General features: G+C 38.6%; 1 protein-coding gene and 1 long non-coding RNA gene across 2 annotated transcripts in view; one reads left to right on the forward strand and one right to left on the reverse strand.

The window, feature by feature from the left end:
* Positions 1-23,203, reverse strand: part of LOC140164929 (lysosomal alpha-glucosidase-like) — a 52,994-nt gene that overhangs the window by 14,268 nt on the left and 15,523 nt on the right. The window contains exons 9-11 of the mRNA XM_072188327.1: positions 6,373-6,486; positions 5,342-5,435; positions 179-299 (exon numbers count right to left, since the gene is read on the reverse strand). Coding sequence (XP_072044428.1) covers positions 179-299; positions 5,342-5,435; positions 6,373-6,486 — 329 coding nt within the window. The remainder of the gene's footprint in view (positions 1-178; positions 300-5,341; positions 5,436-6,372; positions 6,487-23,203) is intronic.
* LOC140164931 (uncharacterized) lies at positions 9,530-15,004 on the forward strand. The gene is made up of 3 exons (XR_011860607.1): positions 9,530-9,629; positions 13,476-13,565; positions 14,393-15,004. It is a non-coding gene; the product is annotated as an uncharacterized lncRNA (long non-coding RNA).

Raw genomic sequence — 23,203 nt, forward strand, 5'->3', positions numbered from 1 at the left:
GCTTACTACATAAGATGGCATGGAAATATCGGCATTTTTGAAACATCTTGGTTGAAAAAAGTGGTGGGGGCGTTTATTTGAGGGGGGGCGTTTATTTGAGGGGGCGACTATTTGACGAAATACAGTATGATGCAAAATTGTTTTGAAATAAACAAAAATTATTACAAGGTAAACTTACTGGTTGGATGCTCTAGTCATTGCTAAACCATACAGGCTATGAAGATTAAAATGTTTGCCATGATTGTGATGATTAGCTGAGAGACAAAATGATGTCTGAATCAATGAGTTGCCATATACACCTGAAAGATAAGATTTTTTTTAATTAAAGGTTTTATTGAGTTCAAAATGGAGAAAAGCAGTAAGCAGTTAAGTTTGCATGAAACATGTAGCATAAAAAAATAGTTAACTTCTGAATTCTTTCCTGGTAACTTTAGTACTTGATGCATCCCCTTCATCCAGTTCAAAAGAAAATACTCAAAATATCAGTTCCCAAGCAATAACAGACTGAACAGATATGAGCAAAATTCTGCTTCCAAGACCCAAACAATATTATTGTAAAAAATCAGTTCTCAAGACCATAAATTATTTTTACAAATCAGTTCCCAAGACACCCCCCCCCCCCACAATTCAGCATCTCGTTCAGTTCCAACGACACCCCCCCCCCTAGTAATGTATATGGATTGCTATATACACACATACCTGGCATGTAAGGCAGTTTATCATAAGGCTCTTCATTGGGGCACCCATCATCCACAGAACCATTATCCCACACATTGCCCCTGGTAATGTATATGGATTGCTATAAACACACATACCTGGCATGTAAGGTAGTTTATCATAAGGCTCTTCATTGGGGCACCCATCATCCACAGATCCATTATCCCACACATTGCCCCTGGTAATGTATATGGATAGCTATAAACACACATACCTGGCATGTAAGGTAGTTTATCATAAGGCTCTTCATTGGGGCACCTATCATCCACAGAACCATTAGCCCACACATTGCCCCTGGTATAAATGTATATGGATTGCTATAAACACACATACCTGGCATGTAAGGTAGTTTATCATAAGGCTCTTCATTGGGGCACCCATCATCCACAGATCCATTAGCCCACACATTGCCCCTGGTAATGTATATATATGGATTGCTATAAACACACATACCTGGCATGTAAGGTAGTTTATCATACGGCTCTTCATTGGGGCACCCATCATCCACAGAACCATTAGCCCACACATTGCCCCTGGTAATGTATATGGATTGCTATAAACACACATACCTGGCATGTAAGGTAGTTTATCATAAGGCTCTTCATTGGGGCACCCATCATCCACAGAACCTTTAGCCCACACATTGCCCCTGGTAATGTATATGGATTGCTATAAACACACATACCTGGCATGTAAGGTAGTTTATCATATGGCTCTTCATTGGGGCACCCATCATCCACAGAACCATTATCCCACACATTGCCCCTGGTAATGTATATGGATTGCTATAAACACACATACCTGGCATGTAAGGTAGTTTATCATAAGGCTCTTCATTGGGGCACCCATCATCCACAGAACCATTATCCCACACATTGCCCCTGGTAATGTATATGGATTGCTATAAACACACATACCTGGCATGTAAGGTAGTTTATCATAAGGCTCTTCATTGGGGCACCCATCATCCACAGAACCATTAGCCCACACATTGCCCCTGGTAATGTATATGGATTGCTATAAACACATATACCTGGCATATAAGGTAGTTTATCATAAGGCTCTTCATTGGGGCACCCATCATCCACAGAACCATTATCCCACACATTGCCCCTGGTAATGTATATGGATTGCTATAAACACACATACCTGGCATGTAAGGTAGTTCATCATAAGGCTCTTCATTGGGGCACCCATCATCCACAGATCCATTATCCCACACATTGCCCCTGGTAATGTATATGGATTGCTATAACCACACATACCTGGCATGTAAGGTAGTTTATCATAAGGCTCTTCATTGGGGCACCCATCATCCACAGAACCATTATCCCACACATTGCCCCTGGTAATGTATATGGATTGTTATATAAACACACATACCTGGCATGTAAGGTAGTTTATCATAAGGCTCTTCATTGGGGCACCCATCATCCACAGATCCATTATCCCACACATTGCCCCTGGTAATGTATATGGATTGCTATAAACACACGTACCTGGCATGTAAGGTAGTTTATCATAAGGCTCTTCATTGGGGCACCCATCATCCACAGATCCATTAGCCCACACATTGCCCCTGGTAATGTATATGGATTGCTATAAACACACATACCTGGCATGTAAGGTAGTTTATCATAAGGCTCTTCATTGGGGCACCCATCATCCACAGAACCATTATCCCACACATTGCCCCTGGTAATGTATATGGATTGCTATAAACACACATACCTGGCATGTAAGGTAGTTTATCATAAGGCTCTTCATTGGGGCACCCATCATCCACAGAACCATTAGCCCACACATTGCCCCTGGTAATGTATATGGATTGCTATATACACACATACCTGGCATGTAAGGTAGTTTATCATAAGGCTCTTCATTGGGGCACCCATCATCCACAGAACCATTATCCCACACATTGCCCCTGATAATGTATATGGATTGCTATAAACACACATACCTGGCATGTAAGGTAGTTTATCATAAGGCTCTTCATTGGGGCACCCATCATCCACAGATCCATTATCCCACACATTGCCCCTGGTAATGTATATGGATTGCTATAAACACACACGTACCTGGCATGTAAGGTAGTTTATCATAAGGCTCTTCATTGGGGCACCCGTCATCCACAGAACCATTATCCCACACATTGCCCCTGGTAATGTATATGGATTGTTATATAAACACACATACCTGGTATGTAAGGTAGTTTATCATAAGGCTCTTCATTGGGGCACCCATCATCCACAGATCCATTATCCCACACATTGCCCCTGGTAATGTATATGGATTGCTATAAACACACGCCTGGCATGTAAGGTAGTTTATCATAAGGCTCTTCATTGGGCACCCATCATCCACAGATCCATTAGCCCACACATTGCCCCTGGTAATGTATATGGATTGCTATAAACACACATACCTGGCATGTAAGGTAGTTTATCATAAGGCTCTTCATTGGGGCACCCATCATCAACAGATCCATTATCCCACACATTGCCCCTGGTAATGTATATGGATTGCTATAAACACACGCACCTGGCATGTAAGGTAGTTTATCATAAGGCTCTTCATTGGGGCACCCATCATCCACAGATCCATTAGCCCACACATTGCCCCTGGTAATGTAGGATTGCTATAAACACACATACCTGGCATGTAAGGTAGTTTATCATAAGGCTCTTCATTGGGGCACCCATCATCCACAGATCCATTATCCCACACATTGCCCCTGGTAATGTAGGATTGCTATAAACACACATACCTGGCATGTAAGGTAGTTTATCATAAGGCTCTTCATTGGGGCACCCATCATCAACAGATCCATTATCCCACACATTGCCCCTGGTAATGTATATGGATTGCTATAAACACACGCACCTGGCATGTAAGGTAGTTTATCATAAGGCTCTTCATTGGGGCACCCATCATCCACAGATCCATTAGCCCACACATTGCCCCTGGTAATGTAGGATTGCTATAAACACACATACCTGGCATGTAAGGTAGTTCATCATAAGGCTCTTCATTGGGGCACCCATCATCCACAGATCCATTATCCCACACATTGCCCCTGGTAATGTATATGGATTGCTATAAACACACGTACCTGGCATGTAAGGTAGTTTATCATAAGGCTCTTCATTGGGGCACCCATCATCCACAGATCCATTAGCCCACACATTGCCCCTGGTAATGTATATGGATTGCTATAAACACACATACCTGGCATGTAAGGTAGTTTATCATAAGGCTCTTCATTGGGGCACCCATCATCCACAGAACCATTATCCCACACATTGCCCCTGGTAATGTATATGGATTGCTATAAACACACATACCTGGCATGTAAGGTAGTTTATCATAAGGCTCTTCATTGGGGCACCCATCATCCACAGAACCATTAGCCCACACATTGCCCCTGGTAATGTATATGGATTGCTATAAACACATATACCTGGCATGTAAGGTAGTTTATCATAAGGCTCTTCATTGGGGCACCCATCATCCACAGAACCATTATCCCACACATTGCCCCTGGTAATGTATATGGATTGCTATAAACACACATACCTGGCATGTAAGGTAGTTTATCATAAGGCTCTTCATTGGGGCACCCATCATCCACAGATCCATTATCCCACACATTGCCCCTGGTAATGTATATGGATTGCTATAAACACACGTACCTGGCATGTAAGGTAGTTTATCATAAGGCTCTTCATTGGGGCACCCATCATCCACAGAACCATTATCCCACACATTGCCCCTGGTAATGTATATGGATTGTTATATAAACACACATACCTGGTATGTAAGGTAGTTTATCATAAGGCTCTTCATTGGGGCACCCATCATCCACAGATCCATTATCCCACACATTGCCCCTGGTAATGTATATGGATTGCTATAAACACACGTACCTGGCATGTAAGGTAGTTTATCATAAGGCTCTTCATTGGGCACCCATCATCCACAGATCCATTAGCCCACACATTGCCCCTGGTAATGTATATGGATTGCTATATACACACATACCTGGCATGTAAGGTAGTTCATCATAAGGCTCTTCATTGGGGCACCCATCATCCACAGATCCATTATCCCACACATTGCCCCTGGTAATGTATATGGATTGCTATATACACACATACCTGGCATGTAAGGCAGTTTATCATAAGGCTCTTCATTGGGGCACCCATCATCCACAGATCCATTATCCCACACATTGCCCCTGGTAATGTATATGGATTGCTATAAACACACATACCTGGCATGTAAGGTAGTTTATCATAAGGCTCTTCATTGGGGCACCCATCATCCACAGAACCATTATCCCACACATTGCCCCTGGTAATGTATATGGATTGCTATAAACACACATACCTGGCATGTAAGGTAGTTTATCATAAGGCTCTTCATTGGGGCACCCATCATCCACAGAACCATTAGCCCACACATTGCCCCTGGTAATGTATATGGATTGCTATAAACACACATACCTGGCATGTAAGGTAGTTTATCATAAGGCTCTTCATTGGGGCACCCACCATCCACAGATCCATTAGCCCACACATTGCCCCTGGTAATGTATATGGATTGCTATAAACACACATACCTGGCATGTAAGGTAGTTTATCATAAGGCTCTTCATTGGGGCACCCATCATCCACAGAACCATTAGCCCACACATTGGATGGCTCATTCATATCCTGTAATGAAAATGATCCACATATACTCTGATCAGCTCTTAATAGGCGGGGACTCATAACATCGTGGATTGATATAGAACGCAGGCGTACACACAGCTGGGCGCAGCAGTTACGCTGAACTGCGCTTATGCTTTTTTGCGTGAAGACGCGTGCTTTTGTGAATTTACGCGTGCGTAAGTGGAACTTTATTGACTCGCGCAGTAACAAAAACCGAATAATTTCCGCCTATTAAGAGCTGATCATAGTATAGTTTAATGCATGACTTCTCTCTAGTCCGAAGGGTTGCTAGTCCCAAGGTTTTCTAGGGTCGCTAGTCCGAAAACCAAATTAAATTTGCTAATAGCAGAGGTGTAATCGAGGTAACGATCCACTCCCTGAAAAACATGACTAATTATCATCTTACAATCCTCGAAATGTAAAAAAAAATTAAAATTAAATTTTTTTTTTTTTTTAATTTCAGATTTTTTTTTTATTTTGGCCACATTTCCGAATTCAGGGAATTTCTGGAAGACTTACACCTCTGTAATAGGTTATTTAGTCCGAATATAGAATAAGGGTTAGGGTTAGCAAGCCTTATTCTATATTCAGACTAGAGAACCTTATTTATGATTCGGACTGGCAAACCCTCGGACTAGAGAACCCGATATTTGGACTAGCGAACCCGATATTCGGACTAGCGAACCTTTTTCAGAATTCCGACTAGCGAATGGTAAATTATGTGTTTGATCTAGTGAACCTTCAGACTAAGAAGCCTTCGGACCAGCTAAGGGAACCATTGGTATATATTTTAGATATTTTGAGTTAGGCTCAAAAACCACTGAGCCAATACTAGGCTTGTTTGTACTCATTTTAATGTATTTCGCATGCTGATTCTAAATATGGTCATGAAAATGAACAATTTTGCTATTAAAAAAATACTCCTGATAAAGCCACTTACAATCCACATGCCATCAAATGGGATATCTTTATGATAAGCACCAGCACTCTCTTTCCACCAATCAATGGTTGTATCATCAAAAAAGTCTGGGAATACTGTAGTCCCTGGCCACACCTATATACAAATGAAAAGAAGAACATAATTGAATACCTGATTGGAAGAAGGGCCCAACTCCATCAAAACTGTTTTTGAGATATTAAGAAAAAAAATAATATTTGGAAAAGTTTTATAGACAGAATGTTTTCATCTTCAGGGAACCTTTAATACATGGCCATGCATTATTACATACATTCAAAATCATATATGATGTTTCCATGGCAACCGTACATGTCTTTAAAATACGAGCTGGAGTTGGGCCCTTCTTCCACTAATATACTGCAAGCGGTAGTTCCGTAAGCAGATGTGTTATAAATAGCTACAGACATTTGTTAAATTATCCATTAATTGCACAAGTAGAAGCATGTAATATGTTAGCAAGAAAGTTTATTGTAGTGAAAAGCAGATTTCATCGAGGAACAAAAATTCCTCTTTAACCCAATATTTGTGGAAGAAGGGCCCAACTCCATGGAGTTGGGCCTTTCTTCCATGAAAACCATGATTACGTGTATGTGGAAGACTATTTAGAGAGTGGATTTTGGCTCATCTTTCACACACAAGGAAGAACAGTCTGCTGGCAATAACATGCTGGGTCTAACTCATTTTTGTTAAAAATTGGAGTTGGGCCCTTCTTCCACTCAGATATTCAATTATTTGCACTCTACTGTAGAATTCTATCTACAAGCACATGATCAAGGAAAATGAGTCAGATGTCGCTAATATTGCTTTTGATATATTGGCACAAACAATGTTCAAATTCTAATTGTTTTCAGCCATTGATAAATTGTTCATAAATCGGTAAGCAGATGTCCGATTCTGATGGGGTTTTCATCAAAATGTAGCATTTGTACACGGCAAGAAAATGATGTAAAAAACTTCTAATTGAAAATTGCCGACATGTGACTCATTCCCATTGATGTCATTATGCTTATCAATGGGTTTTTTTTGATGAAGAGACAAAAGGTAGACAACCTCCACAAAATTAAACCTCCTTCCTTTGTCTTTTAGACGTGAAATCCTTGATCTCACATTCTTTTTTAGATGCAAAATGGAACTTTATGACCTTAATCTTAACCATTTTGTTGTTTTTAACTCCACCCTCAAGGACCGCCCCACCACCAGATCATCTGCTGACCCCTATTGTTGATTCCCAAACGATGCAAAACCGAATCTCACAGGGCATCGTTTTTCAACCGTATCGTTCCCCTGTGGAATCAACTTCCAATCAATTAGATCCACTGTCAACATGTCCTCTTTTAAGAGCCAGCTCTCTGAGTGGTACAAGAACAAACTAGAGGAGAGTTTTGATCCTTACAACACATGCTCTTGGGTTACATGCTGCCAGTGTTCTGGTTGTAGGCTTGTGTAGGTTTTTTTGTTTTTGTTTTTGTTTTGTTTTTTGTTGTTTTTTTCAAATATTTTGGGAGGGGGGAGGGGGTGTCCTCATTGTTTTGATCCTTGGTGGGACTGTCCTAGAGGTGCTTTGCACCTGTTAGTCCTTGCCTTTCACTGGTGCAAAATTTTATCTATACTTCCTTTTTTTGTATGTACTTTTGAATATTCATGTGCAATATATTTTGATGTTATATTATAATTATTGTTTATACCAGTGATAAAGTGTAATAAATAAATAAATAAATCAGATTCCATAAAAAATACTGTGCAAAAGTGGGTGACTGAGCCCTTGAGGGAGGGACACTTAAAACGTAGAATATGTTATCTCTTTGATTTGCACTACTGTCCCAACTATTGTGTTAACTACACTTGGTTTCAGAGAAGAATGGCACACGGTATCTCGATTGCAGAAAAAAGATCGCCGGCGCTCATCGCTATCTGGGAGTTTCCACCGTTGGTGGCGCTATACACACAGTGTCATAATGTAAACAAAACGTAATAAATCCTCTCGCGTAAATGTTGACAAGGTCCATTTAGTGAACTGTAAAATCAAATCTATGAGTTGTATACTGTTTGTGATGGTTTGAAATAAAATTGTATTGTTATTTGAGTTTATTTGGAAGGTTTTTGCTGCATTTTGACTCGTTTTTTTTCTTTTTTAAACTTTTAGAAAATGTGGCCGGTTCGATGTATGTGACTCATATTCCGTGGTGTCATATATACTTGAAGGCTTTAAAACATGCTGTTATCAGTTGTTATATTTTTTAAAGTCCAGATAATCATTTATTTATTAATATTTCACTTGATAAATATACTTTTTTCTTTCAAAAACGTGAAAAACAGTGTATTGCCATGAAGTTCAAATAAAATGTGCCTCACGTGAGGTACCGTCCTCTTTAACTACGTCATCTTGTTGCCACACTCCACTTTGTATTGATTAGCGCCCAAAGGTGACGTATTGCTATACTTTTTGGGTGTTTTTTTTTATAGATCGGTTAGATTCATTCTGTATTTACGAGAATTGGGCGTAGAAACGTAATTTGTGTACCAGTAAACCACCTAATCATGCTAATTGGGCGACAATACAACCCGGAATACAATCAATGAATGACGCTTTATTTATAGCAGCCAAGATTTGACGTTTAATTTGATGTTTAGCAATAAAAAATTAATAAAACACTAAAGGCGATGTAATAATATTTCGCCAAGTATGGTCGTTTTAAATAAAATAAACGCTTCTTTTAATAGTAGAATAAAAGCCGACTTATTGTTTAGGAAGTCTTTATTTGATTACTTCACCTGGTAGTATTAGTAAAAGGATTCCCCATGTTCTGCCCATGTTGTTGTTTATACCGGCTCGGTCATGTCTGGCCTTGAAAACAACAGGTGCGCGTACATTGTATACATGACGGTGAACGCGAAACCACCTGTGACATGCATCGTATGCAGTAGACATACTGTACACGTGAAGCATGCTCTTGTCGCCTGACCAGTTTGAACATCAAACTAACAAATGCATTCGATTTTACGGTCCAATTTTGCTGTACAATTAAAGGATAAAATGCTAGAATACATCAGTGACATCAATGGTCATGGCAGTGATGCCGCAAACTGTACCGCCGACGAGTGGAAATAATTCAAAGATCCACAATTGTCTCATTAACCATGAAACATGCACAAATTCTCTGATCACCAGCTTTTGCACACGTAATATTATGAGAATATCAAGAAATGAAGGAGACGATATGACACAGACAGTATAAAAAGTAAGTTCCACTTCCATGTATATCTTAGTTTAAAACTTTAGTTTCAGCCAGCTCTCTCAACATGCTCAAGTCAAGTTTTAACATGTCAAAATAACGTTTACAATGTAAGCTTACATGTACATGCTCAAGCAATTGAATGAGGGGTGGTGCAATAATTATTTAAGGGGCTGGCATTTTCTTCGGAAGGGGGGGTCACAAATATGTCGGTGACCGGAGTCAATTTTTATGACCCCCTATCGCGGGCAAATTTTTTACGACCCCCTATCGCTGGTCGAAAAATTGTATGACCCCCCTTCCAACTACACAGACTCAAGAAAAATTATTCATTGGCTGGAACTAAGGCGCGGAGCGCGTCAAAACTTAAAAGTGAAGAAAGTGTGTGGAGCGGTAAACTTTTTATTGTAAGTGTAAAGAAGGCGCGCGGAGCGTGTAAAAATTTTGCATATATTGTGCGCACATTTCGACTGCGAGTTATATTTTAAGTCACCAGTCCTTAATAATTCTATAACCCCCCTATTTTGGGTGTTAAAAAATTATAAACCCCCTATTTTTGGTCTGAAAATTCTATGACCCCCCAGTATTTTTGGGACCCCCCCTTCCAAGAAAATGCCAGCCCCTTATGTGTACCGGGGTGGTGAATTCCATTGGTCTGCCAAAAATTGCCCCCCCTATCCGCCGTGCCAAAAAATCTTTACCCCCCGGCCCTTTTGACGTGCCAAAAACCTTTGTCTCCCTTTTGATGTGACAAAAAATGAGCCACCCCGAGTAAAATTTCCAAACGGCTTGCCAAAATCGCTTGCCCCCCCTCTCCGCCCCCCAAAAATTGCTTGCCCCCCCCCCCAAAAATCTTTACCCCCCCCCCCCCCCCTTGAACATGCCAAATTTTTGGGATCCCAAATTGCAAACCTTAAATGGTCTAGATATATGCAGTGAGCAGGAAAATTTGCATATTTAGCCCAAGCCTTTTTTATTAATTAGAGCATTTTATTAAAAAGGTGTCCCATGAATGCGTGCCAAGAATTGCTTGCCCTCCCCCCCTCTCGGCTTGCCAAAATTGCCCCCCCTTTCGCTCGCAAAAAATTTCTTGCCTCTCCCCCCAATTTCATCCTCCCCAGGGCTCATAATTATTGTACAGCCTGACCTCCCCCCTTTACACATGCACGATTTTTGGGAATCTGAATTTAAAAAATTGTCTTATCATATAAATGCGAGCTTAGCGAGCAGGAAATTTTGCATATTTTAACGTATTCATAACAATAATATAGGAACGGTGTCCAAAATATTTGTGCTAAAAATCACTTGCCCACCCCCACCCCTTTAGACCTGCCAAAATCGCTTGACCCCCCCCTTCGACCTGCCAAATAATGCTTGCCCCCGCCCTGCCTCTTTTGGCCCGCCAAAAATCTTTGTCCCCCTATAATTCACCACCCGGGTGTACACATTATTATTGCACCACCCCTAAATAGCTACAAAATCTACCATACGGTAGACTGGCCCCCAGTCTCGGTTCGGTTCCATCTCTGGATAATGTAACAATAAATAATTACATAATGCCCTATGAAAAAAAATGCCAAAGTCCCCCCCCCTTATTTTCTTCAATGACAAAAACCCATTCCTCTTCATCCACAAATCGACGCCACTAATTACACCCACCACCGTCAACCATGCAGCAAATTTCTTTTTACAGTCTATGCAGCAATATAGAAATATACTCGTATTATAAGTGAACGCGAAAGTCCATTGAGCGCTGATTCCTCGACTGGTCCAATCTGTTAGAGATCTCACTTCCAAATATTCGTTCAACGAAGCACGGTGATTCCGATGTCAATTACGTAAAGCCCGCCCCAGTTTCAATTCAAATATGGTAGCACAAAGCTATGCGCGGGATGTGACGAAGATCGGATGGGACACTTGTCAACAACTGAGAGGTATTGAGCTCAAGTGGCACGCGCCTGATAGACCCATGGTGCGCGCAATAATAATAAAAGGCAACCACTCGACTCGGACTTAGGCCTATTGTCCATATTATGCGTATATTATCGCGTGCGGTTTGCAAATGTTTGCACATTATTTAGCTAGGGAAGCCTTTTCAAATATCCCGCGCTGCCAAGCTGCGTTGATTGGTCGGATACAATATCGTTGTTTAGTCGCTACACAAACGTTAATGTAGTGAAAACATGGACGTGGTATATAGAAAGATTGCGTGACTCCAAATCCGTAAAAGTGAACTCCCAGCATTTTGTGGGAACTGGAAGTCAAATTGCTTACAGACTGGGAGGGTCCATGTATTGGGTTGATTTTTAATGCTATGTAATCTACATTACCAGTCGTTCTCCATGGACCCGAGGGAGGGTCTAACCATACGGGTGCACCATTTGATATGCTGGGGCATTGAGAGAGTTTTGAAAAAAAAAAAAAATTCGCTTGGGCGAAAAAAAGAAAAGCCTGTTCTACGGGCGACCGACCCAGATTTTCCAAAATTTGCAAATTTTCTGTACAAATGAATGCAGACCCAAATTTTGAAAATATCAGGAACATTTTTTTTTTGTAATTCCCCAAATTGCAAAATATTACAGATTTTGTTGATTTTTGGTGCCGGTCATTTTGCAAAAAAAAAGCCAGACCGAACGACCTTACTTGAAAGGTCCATCCGCCCATAGAACAAGATTTTTTTTTCTGTAGCCTATAACCGGTATATCATTTTCCATGCAGCCATATCACGGTTAAAAATGGTATAGTGAGACAAACTTATACAAATTTGACCACTGCTGAGAAAAAAAAGAAAAAAAATCCCCCACCCAACTCTGATAAAGAATATACGGTATTTAAATTGAAAAAAAAAAAAAATGCCACCCTAGGCGAAAAAAAAAAAAAATTGTAGCCGCCATACCAAGCTCCCATGCACCCCAAAATAATTTAGCTCAATAATCCTTTTGGCTATTTGCACTTGTTGCCTTGTTTTTTTATATTTTTTTATAGGGCAACATTTTGTTTTCTCTGCCACAACACTTCCTGGTAATTCTAATAAAATAAAAAAAATAAATAAATAAATGTATATATTTATATAGCGCTTTATGCCATAAACAGCCTCAAAGCACTTTACATTTATTCCGCCGTTATTAGAATATGTCGGAACCACGTTTGCTGCCTACAAATGGCGCAGGGTTCATCAGTACAACGACTGTGACTACCCCTAACAGCTTCCCATTGCACCTGGGTGGGGTGAAGCAAGCGAGACAAAGCGCCTTGCCCAAGGGCGCAACACGGTAGCGTGACGGGACTCGAACCCACGCACGTAAAGCAAGCTCTCAGATTATGAGTCCAAGGCCGTAACCACTGAGCTACCGTGCCTCTAAATACTGTAAAACCATTTAATTTCGCTACAGGCCTTAATTCGTGAAATTAAATACCCAAATTTGGCATATTTACATTGAATTGTAACATGAATTCCTGGATTACCCTTGTAGCAAAATTAGATTCCCATGAAAATGGTGATCATTACTTAATTAGCTTAAATTAAGTAGTACTAGCAAATTACCCATAAACCCATTAAAGGGGCACTCTTATGATTTACAGCATGCACTCAGTGATTTCAACTAGATTTTTGAATGCAATGGTCTCTAGCCTTTAAGTTAGCAAATTCGTGGCTAGACTAACTTTTTGAGCAATCATGTCCTGTATTTACAGAGATGGAAACTAGTTGCCAGGGTACCAGAGAGCCAGTCATACAATTGAAAGCCGCATTGATGTTGATGAGGTACCGTACGCGTAACAACAACAAAGAGTGTACATTTTTTGCACTTTTATTTACGGTATATGCTCCATTTGCCTTATTGTTATTTTCAGGTGTCATCCAATAATGGAAAGTTATAGTCGCCATACCAGAAGAGGCCTACTGCAAATTGATGGAGTATGATTAATACGTTTATGATACCGGTATGTAAATGCAAGTTAAAATTAGCAATGTGTTGCAATCTTTTTGAAACAATAATTTTAGACAACAAAAAAAAACCTGCTCTACTGGCCCAACGGTCCCATCAGATTTTTTAGGGTGAGAAATTATATAAAATCCTGACAGACCAACCCTTAGACCACGACCAAGGCCTAATTACGCAGTAGAGCAGGGTTTTTTTTTGGTCACCTTACATTTTTCGGGAGGGTAATCGGGTACCTGAAATTGAATAAGTGTGTCCCTATCTAGAGCTAAATGCCAGGATCATTCATGGCTGATGACTTACCCCCCAGAAAAAAATTTACCCCCCCCAAAAAAAAAAAAAGTTCAATGCATTTTGCATGTTAAAAGAGTACGATGAACACAAATTATCACTTTGCATATTATAAAACACTAACATTTTTTTGGTAAGTCAACCACGAATGAGCGTAGCATTTTAGCAACTACATGTAAGTCACTTGGGAAACTCACTGCGGTCCGGGATTTAGTCTAGGACTTGCCATTCGATGATGTCCTGCTCTCATGAGAAGTTGACAGGGCCTAGCGGTGGATTTGTAAATTTTCAAAATTGACCCTGTCCAGGTCCCTGTAGCCCAGGGAACAATGCAGTGTTACAATAAATTGAGAAGGTGCATTATACAATGTACATGGGACAATTTTCAGTCGGTACCCATAGCTAGGGGAATAGAGATTCATTAATGAAACTTATATTGCATTGGTTAGATATGTTTGGGTTCTTACAGTATTGGTTTACATGTACAAGAAATTTACTAATTTCCATTTTTATCCTTTTCATTTACACATGATGCAGGTGTCCAGAAGTTGATATTGATTCAGCATGAGTGTGGCTCGACATCTCTGTATTCCTGACACCATTGGGCGCTGGTCTGGTCTGTTACCAATATGAGACTTGTTTGGTCTTAACTCTTAATACACATGATACAAGCAGCAAGCACAGTCAATTACAGTCATGGATGTACCATCGATAGCTGCAAATATGAACTACAGATACATGTACCATATTCGCTCCATTAACAGCCCATGCCCCTATATAAGTATATAATCCTTTATCATTATGTGCATGATGCATGCAACTACTTGTGTATCCAACACATGCAGAGCTTTCTACACACAAGGTCCATATTCTGGGCTATTTTTTACATATTCATGTAATTATGTAAACAATGTAAAAAATAAGGGCCCGCCCAAAATGACTTTGTCAAGTACCCTGTGTGGTTAATGGAATGAATACGGTAGGAGAAAATTGTGCACAGTGGATTATGTTGAAAATTTTCAAATATTCCTATTTTCAAAGGAAAAATATTATCAACTTTTAAAATTCAGTAACAAGTTAGACATTCTTCCTTCAGTTCAAGTTTATGTCGCTCACCCAGTTGTGACCAAGTATACATTGTATACTGCCCTATGCATAGTGTGTATTGACACCGTCAGCTATGGGGACTATTTTGCGAAATTTAACAACCATACATTTAGCGGCTACAGGAACATAAGAAAGAATAGATGAGAAGACAACAAAACCAATTTTATTTGAGAACATTTCAGGAGAGATAATGCAATATACGATATACCCCGGTATACTTGAAAAATGAATGTGAAGCAATACATGTACAATGCATTTTTAAAACTCATTTTATATAAAATTGGAAGACAAGCATATTGTGTTTTTGTATTTTAAATTATGTAGTGATTATAATTAATATGAAGGATACAATCTTAATAATAAATATATTGAACAGTCTAAAAGCCTGCCCCATGTTTACTCTGCTTGGCTTATAATTGGTATTTACTTATTTTGAGATATTCACAGTACGGATTGATATAGCAAGGCATGCATACCTGTACGCAGTCTGGCAAAGCATTTTTGCTATTCAATACAAATAATTTTTACCAATTATTATTAGCCACACAAATAACACGCTGTAATACTTATAAACACTATACCAATTTCACACTGATGTGGCAGTGACGTCAGTGCGCATTTCTTTGTGTGCAGCCTCAAACCGCTAGTGGTTGTTCAAAGGGCTGGTGCACACAACTTCAGCACGCACTTAAAGATACCGCATATTAGTGAGCGAAACAGCTGCTTTAACACATTGACGTCACTGCCACATCAGGGTGAAAAAAAAGTATATGCATGTATATCTCAGAAAGCTTTACGAGGCCCAAAATCTTTAGAAAACTTGTGATGTCAATGTTCCGTAGCTTTTGCGGATCATTAAATGGATTTTTTATCGAGATTTTAGGCTTCGTAAAATTTTGCTATATACTAGGCCTAAAATCTCGATAAAATGGAAATTGAGACTTTTATTGCGATTTTAGGCCTTATAAAGCTTTACAAGGTTTTAAATCTTGATTAATTTGATCTTGATCAATTTCAATGTTCCATAGTTTTTATACAAAACTTTACAAGGCCAAAAATCTTGATAAAATCCTTAATTTCAATGTGCCTTGGCTTTTACGGAACATTGAAATCGAATTTTATTGAGATTGTAGGCCCCGTAAAGCTTCACGAGGTCTACAATCTTGATTAAATTCTTGGTTTTAATGTTCCGTAGCTTTTATGCAAAGCTTTACAAGGCCTAAAATCTTGATAAAACTCTTGATGTCAATATTCCGTAGCTTGTAGGGAGCATTGGAATCAAAACTTTTATCATAATTTTAGGCCTCGTAAATCTTTACTAGGCCTAAAATCTTGATAAAATTGAAATTAAGAATCTTTTTGAGACTTTAGACTTCGTTAAGCTTTACAAGGTATAACATTGTGAGAAAATTCTTAATTTCAATGTTCCGTAGCTTTTACGCAAGCTTAACAACACCTAAAATCTCGATACAATTCTTTGATTTCAATGTTCCATAATTATTTACTGAAAATAATTTCAATCATTGAAAATTGATTTCAATGTTCGCAGCTTTAACGCAAAGCTTTACGAGGCCTAAAATATTGATAAAACCATTGATTTAAATGTGCAGTAGCTTTTTACGGTACATTGAAATTGAGAATTTTAATTGATTTCAATGTTCCGTAGCTGTTTACGAGGCCTGAAATCTCGATAAAATCCTTGATTTCAATGTGCCATACCTTTCCAGAGAATTTTATCAATATTTTAGGGCTCGTAAAGCTTTACAAGGACTAAAATCTTGATATACCGGTAATTGAAATTGAGAATTTTAACTGATTTCAATGTTTTGTAGCTTTTACGCAGCTTTTACTCAAAAGTTTACGAGGCCTAAAATCTCGATAAAATCCCTGATTTTAATGTGCCGTAGCTTTTACGGAACATTGAAATAGAGAATTTTATCAAGATTTTGGGCCTCAGAAAGTTTTACTGAGACCTAAAATCTCGATAAAATTGACATATTGAGAATTTTAATTGATTTCAATGTTCCGTAGCTTTTACGCAAAAGTTTACGAGGCCTAAAATCTCGATAAAATCCCTGATTTCAATGTGCCGTAGCTTTTACGGAACATTGAAATAAAGAATTTTATCAAGGTTTTGGGCCTCATAAAGTTTTACAAGGCCTAAAATCTCGATGAAATTGACATTGAGAATTCTAATTGATTTCAATGTTCTTTATTTTTTACGCAAACGAGTTAGCTTGACGAGGCCTAAAATCTCGATAAAATCCCTGATTTCAATGTGCCGTAGCTTTTACGGAACATTGAAATAGAGAATTTTATCAAGATTTTGGGCCTCGTAACGCTTTTACTGAGACCTAAAATCTCGATAAAATTGACATATTGAGAATTTTAATTGATTTCAATGTTCCGTAGCTTTTCCGCAACCGTTTACGAGGCCTTAACTCTCGATAAAATCCCTGATTTCAATGTGCCGTAGCTTTTACGGAACATTGAAATAGAGAATTTTATCAAGATTTTGGGCCTCGTGAACGCTTTACTGAGACCTAAAATCTCGATAAAATTGACATATTGAGAATTTAAATTGATTTCAATGTTCCGTAGCTTTTACTTAAAAGTTTACGAGGCCTAAAATCTCGATAAAATCCCTGATTTTAATGTGCCGTAGCTTTTACGGAACATTGAAATAGAGAATTTTATCAAGATTTTGTGCCTCGTAACGCTTTTTATTGAGACCTAAAATCTCAATAAAATTGACATATTGAGAATTTTAATTGATTTCAATGTTCCGTAGCTTTTACGCAAAAGTTTACGAGGCCTAAAATCTCGATAAAATCCATGATTTCAATGTGCCGTAGCTTTTACGGAACATTGAAATAGAGAATTTTATCAAGATTTTGTGCCTCGTAACGTTTTACGAGACCTAAAATCTCAATAAAATTGACATATTGAGAATTTTAATTGATTTCAATGTTCCGTAGCTTTTACGCAAAAGTTTACGAGGCCTAAAATCTCGATAAAATCCCTGATTTCAATGTGCCGTAGCTTTTACGGAACATTGAAATAGAGAATTTTATCAAGATTTTGGGCCTCGTAACGCTTTTCTGAGACCTAAAATCTCAATAAAATTGACATATTGAGAATTTTAATTGATTTCAATGTTCCGTAGCTTTTACGCAAAAGTTTACGAGGCCTAAAATCTCGATAAAATCCCTGATTTCAATGTGCCGTAGCTTTTACGGAACATTGAAATAGAGAATTTTATCAAGATTTTGTGCCTCGTAACGCTTTGACGAGACCTAAAATCTCAATAAAATTGACATATTGAGAATTTTAATTGATTTCAATGTTCCGTAGCTTTTACGCAAAAGTTTACGAGGCCTAAAATCTCGATAAAATCCCTGATTTCAATGTGCCGTAGCTTTTACGGAACATTGAAATATAGAATTTTATCAAGATTTTGTGCCTCGTAACGCTTTACTGAGACCTAAAATCTTGATAAAATTGACATATTGAGAATTTTAATTGATTTCAATGTTCCGTAGCTTTTACGCAAAAGTTTACGAGGCCTAAAATCTCGATAAAATCCCTGATTTCAATGTGCCGTAGCTTTTACGGAACATTGAAATAGAGAATTTATCAAGATTTTGTGCCTCGTAACGTTCTGAGACCTAAAATCTCGATAAAATTGACATATTGAGAATTTTAATTGATTTCAATGTTCCGTAGCTTTTACGCAAAAGTTTACGAGGCCTAAAATCTCGATAAAATCCCTGATTTCAATGTCGCGTAGCTTTTACGGAACATTGAAATAGAGAATTTTATCAAGATTTTGTGCCTCGTAACGCTTTTACTGAGACCTAAAATCTCGATAAAATTGACATATTGAGAATTTTAATTGATTTCAATGTTCCGTAGCTTTTACGCAAAAGTTTACGAGGCCTAAAATCTCGATAAAATCCCTGATTTCAATGTGCCGTAGCTTTTACGGCACATTGAAATAGAGAATTTTATCAAGATTTTGTGCCTCGTAACGCTTTTCTGAGACCTAAAATCTCAATAAAATTGACATATTGAGAATTTTAATTGATTTCAATGTTCCGTAGCTTTTACGCAAAAGTTTACGAGGCCTAAAATCTCGATATAATCCCTGATTTCAATGTGCCGTAGCTTTTACGGAACATTGAAATAGAGAATTTTATCAAGATTTTGTGCCTCGTAACGCTTTTCTGAGACCTAAAATCGATAAAATTGACATATTGAGAATTTTAATTGATTTCAATGTTCCGTAGCTTTTACGCAAAAGTTTACGAGGCCTAAAATCTCGATAAAATCCCCGATTTCAATGTGCCGTAGCCTTTTACGGAACATTGAAATAGAGAATTTTATCAAGATTTTAGGCCTCGGTTTTATAAGGTCTAAAATCTCGACAAAATCCTTGATTTCAATGTGCCGTAGCTTTTAGCTTGTAGTATCATTCGATAATAATTTAGCTTTCTTTGTAGAAATATATGCCCTACAAACTCTGCACAGATGATCCAGTGTGTGAGTTTCCATTTATCATAATAACATCTAAAACGTTGTAATTATAAATAAAAATGTCAAAAATAATGCGTGAAACACGAATATATCACCCTCTCTAAAGAGCGCCATTGTCCCAGCATGCCCGGTGCCTCAGCGCAACCGAAAGTGCACAGTGAGCGCCGACGGCTCCGCATGCATTGCGCCGTAGCACCGAAGTTACTATGCATTACACGGTAAACACCGCAAAAACAGTCTGAATAAAATCACTGAAAATAAGAAAAATACTGAAGGCAAGTTTATTATATTATAATTTTTTTTTTGGGAAATATATTATCTTTTATTACGTTAACTTCGATTTTACTTTTGCCCTAACCTTTTCGTGCAACATGGGGTCATTTTTTGGTGATTTTGGATTTCGAAATTTTATCGCGGTAATGGCGCGATGACCCGTGAATAATAATTATCGTGTCTGTATAGTTTGTCTCAGTTTCAGTTTATATTTTCGGTATTTTTTAAGTGTGATTGGTATTTACTAGTAAAATAAACCATTTTACAACTAATAAGAGACGAAGAATACTTTCACTGTGTTTTTAATTGAGTTTTATTGAGTTTTCTATCTCCATTTTTTACAATCGTCTATGTGCGAGTGCAGTGTTTACATGTCAGTCTCTGTGACGCCACGACAAGGGGGAATCCGCACTGGAGGAAAGAATTACCAACCGATAAACAATAATACTTTATTCTCAGAAATACACGCGATCGAGATACCGTGGGCAGTGCCTTGCTCAGATTGACGCGAGCACCCTGTTAACTAGTGACATGCGCGTACTATGCGCAGAGCTTTGCGTTCCCTTCAAGCACGCCGATCTGTGCTGACAAACCCCAGGGGGTTCTTAGTACAAATGGCCATACGGGGACGTGCCGCAAATATGGGTAGCATTTTCAGCCTCTTGGTATATCAATGACCCCTTTTTCAAAGCCTATTTTGGTATATGAATGGGTCCTTTTTCAAAATTTTCTCAATTTTTTGGAAAAAAGCCCAATTTTTCGTTAATTTAGCAAAAAATTTCAAAAAAACTAGGACAATTTGGGTTAAATTCGGCCGAAAATTTTGACTTTTGGTATATCAATGGGTCCAAATTTCTTGAAAAATTGGTATATTTATGGGTCCACTTGCAAATTCTCAGCGGCACGTCCCTACCAAAACCAAACTTGAGTACCCCCCCCCCGGGTGACAAACATAATCAGCCAATTAGATTATCGGTTTGTTGTTATGATTGTCAGATGATTGAATCAGCCAATCAGAACCCCACTTCCATGTTTCCACACTGCCAACTCTCAAAATGTAAACAACTGCCATTCTTCTTTGGAACAAACTGAACTATAATGACCACAACCTGTTCTGATGTATGGCATTTTGTACCAAGTATATCCAGGGGTCAGTGACACAAAGACGTAACTCCATTTTGGTCATTCTGAGGAAAATGAGTTTAAAGATAATGGTCCACACTGCACACCGTCATCATCCCTATATCTTCGTGTTAAAAATTGCCGTGGTAGTACGATAAATCCTCACGTTTTTCAACAACTACGCATGGTGATTTTGAGCTATTTTGTTCGAGATAGGCCGTGCGACTCAGGCTATGCATACAATTTGAGATTTTGAGAGCCGCCACACTGTTTCTATTCTATGTTTTACGATTTTCGCATGATCAGTATATGGCTGGCCGTAACCGCCTAACGTGGAGCTGCTACGCGTAGCTTACTTTTCGCTTCAGGAGCTAAATTGACCAATCATGTTAGATCTTTTCATTACGCGGAGCCAGTTGATGCATCATCGTTCCAGAGAGAGAAAACTCTTGCCAAAATTAATGTTTACTATGTGGATTTTAAATGAATCGAATGTAAATAAACCACAAACAGTTGTACAGGATCAATACCATTGTTTGATTAGTGTATAGTCAATGTTACCTTGCATGCATGTGCCATGTGTGTGGCGTGTTTGTTTGTTTGTCTACTGTGTCAGGCCAGGATCACTGACACCCACGGTACTGATACTGTCATACTATCACGGTGATCATATTGTTGAATGTTGTTGACTTTAAAATAATCATGATGCAGTCATGTCTACAGTAGAATTCACCACGACCTTTGAAGGACTTAAACCCCATTAAAAGCTATTAAACCAAGATAACACTCAATGAAAACAGCTCAACTATGTTACATCAGATCTTCTCTGGTTAAATACACACTGCACTTGTGTCTGTTTTACCTGTGCAATGAACAATGAGCTGGTATTATAGTTTCAGTCGGGCGACTGATCATAAAGCGAACGCAAGGTAACAATACTGTCTGGGCTTTTGTTTTCGAAATGAGACAATAGTCTGCTTATTGTTAACCAGCGTTCTTGAAAATGAGAAGCATAATGGTTTGCAGACTTAACACGGTTTAGAAATAATTTGTTCATATTTTTTGGTGTTATCTGTCGTTTACATATCCTTCCTAAAACACAAAAGTACCAATATTTCCAAACACCTAAATTAGCTAAAAATTTAGGAAATGTTACAAAACTATATTTTCTAGAATTTCAGAGAATACTTTAAATATTGACTGGTTATTTTTTTACACAGTGACGTCATATAGGCAATGGCATAATACTTCTAACATACACTAGGTCACGCGTCAATGGTGAGCGCACTGAGTATTGTGTATAGGAAAACGGGCAGTACCGTAACTACAGTATGTATGGCCTACTACTAGTATATAAAGTAAATCCGAACTGGTTTGCTGAAGGTCGAATTCACGAGGCCACGCCCGCATAAGATGTACAAATCAGCTCCGGCGTACACTGCAGATCGCAGAATTGTGTGCATGGTTTACCACCACTCTGCCTAGCTATATAGTTGTGTACAATACTGTATGAGTTTCTTGTGAGTGCATGTCCATCTTAATAACAAGTCGGTTCGTACTTTTCATAAATTACTTTTTGAATCATAACTATCGTGACCGAGGATATCTTGCAACTACGTGAAGCTCGTCTGGCAAATTCTTAATGACTAAATTCGCTTCACGTAATGAGTAAGTCGTACTTGATTGGTCAGTTTTACCTCCGAGTAATGAAAAACTCTAACATGATTGGTCAATTTGGCTCCACGGAACAAAAAGTCAGCTACGCGTAGCAGCTCCACGTTGTGGCGGTTGCGGCCTACCATATCAGTATCCCATATGATATTTCTATTGTAAGAAAATTTTATTTGTTGTCACGTAAATCACAGGTTTCGTTTAAATGTACTAACTGGAAATTAAATGTACTAATTAGTGAGGACCGGTATTTTGCTGTGGATATGTTTAACTGCAATTTGCGGGTAAAAAATTTGAAATCCTGGGTAAAAATTGTGATCATATTCAACTCTTTGAGAAATAATAATATAAAGGAATGTATGTAAAATCCAGCTGCAATACAATGCACATTATTGACACACTATCACGCTCTTTATCTTCGTCAATAATAGAATAATCGATTTCAATCGAATTGAATGCATGAGTTTGTAGTTGACTACTGAGCGACCTAAGCGATCGATTGCTAGCCAATCAGATAGAACTCCTTTTCTTTGCGTTCAGTGAAATACCACTCGCCTGTCGCTCACTACCACTCGCCCGTCGCTCACCAGCGGAGTATTAAATTTATATTTATCGTATAGGACGTCGACGGTGTGCACT

Source organism: Amphiura filiformis, chromosome 11, assembly GCF_039555335.1.
Source record: "Amphiura filiformis chromosome 11, Afil_fr2py, whole genome shotgun sequence".
Classification (NCBI taxonomy): Eukaryota; Metazoa; Echinodermata; class Ophiuroidea; order Amphilepidida; family Amphiuridae; genus Amphiura; species Amphiura filiformis.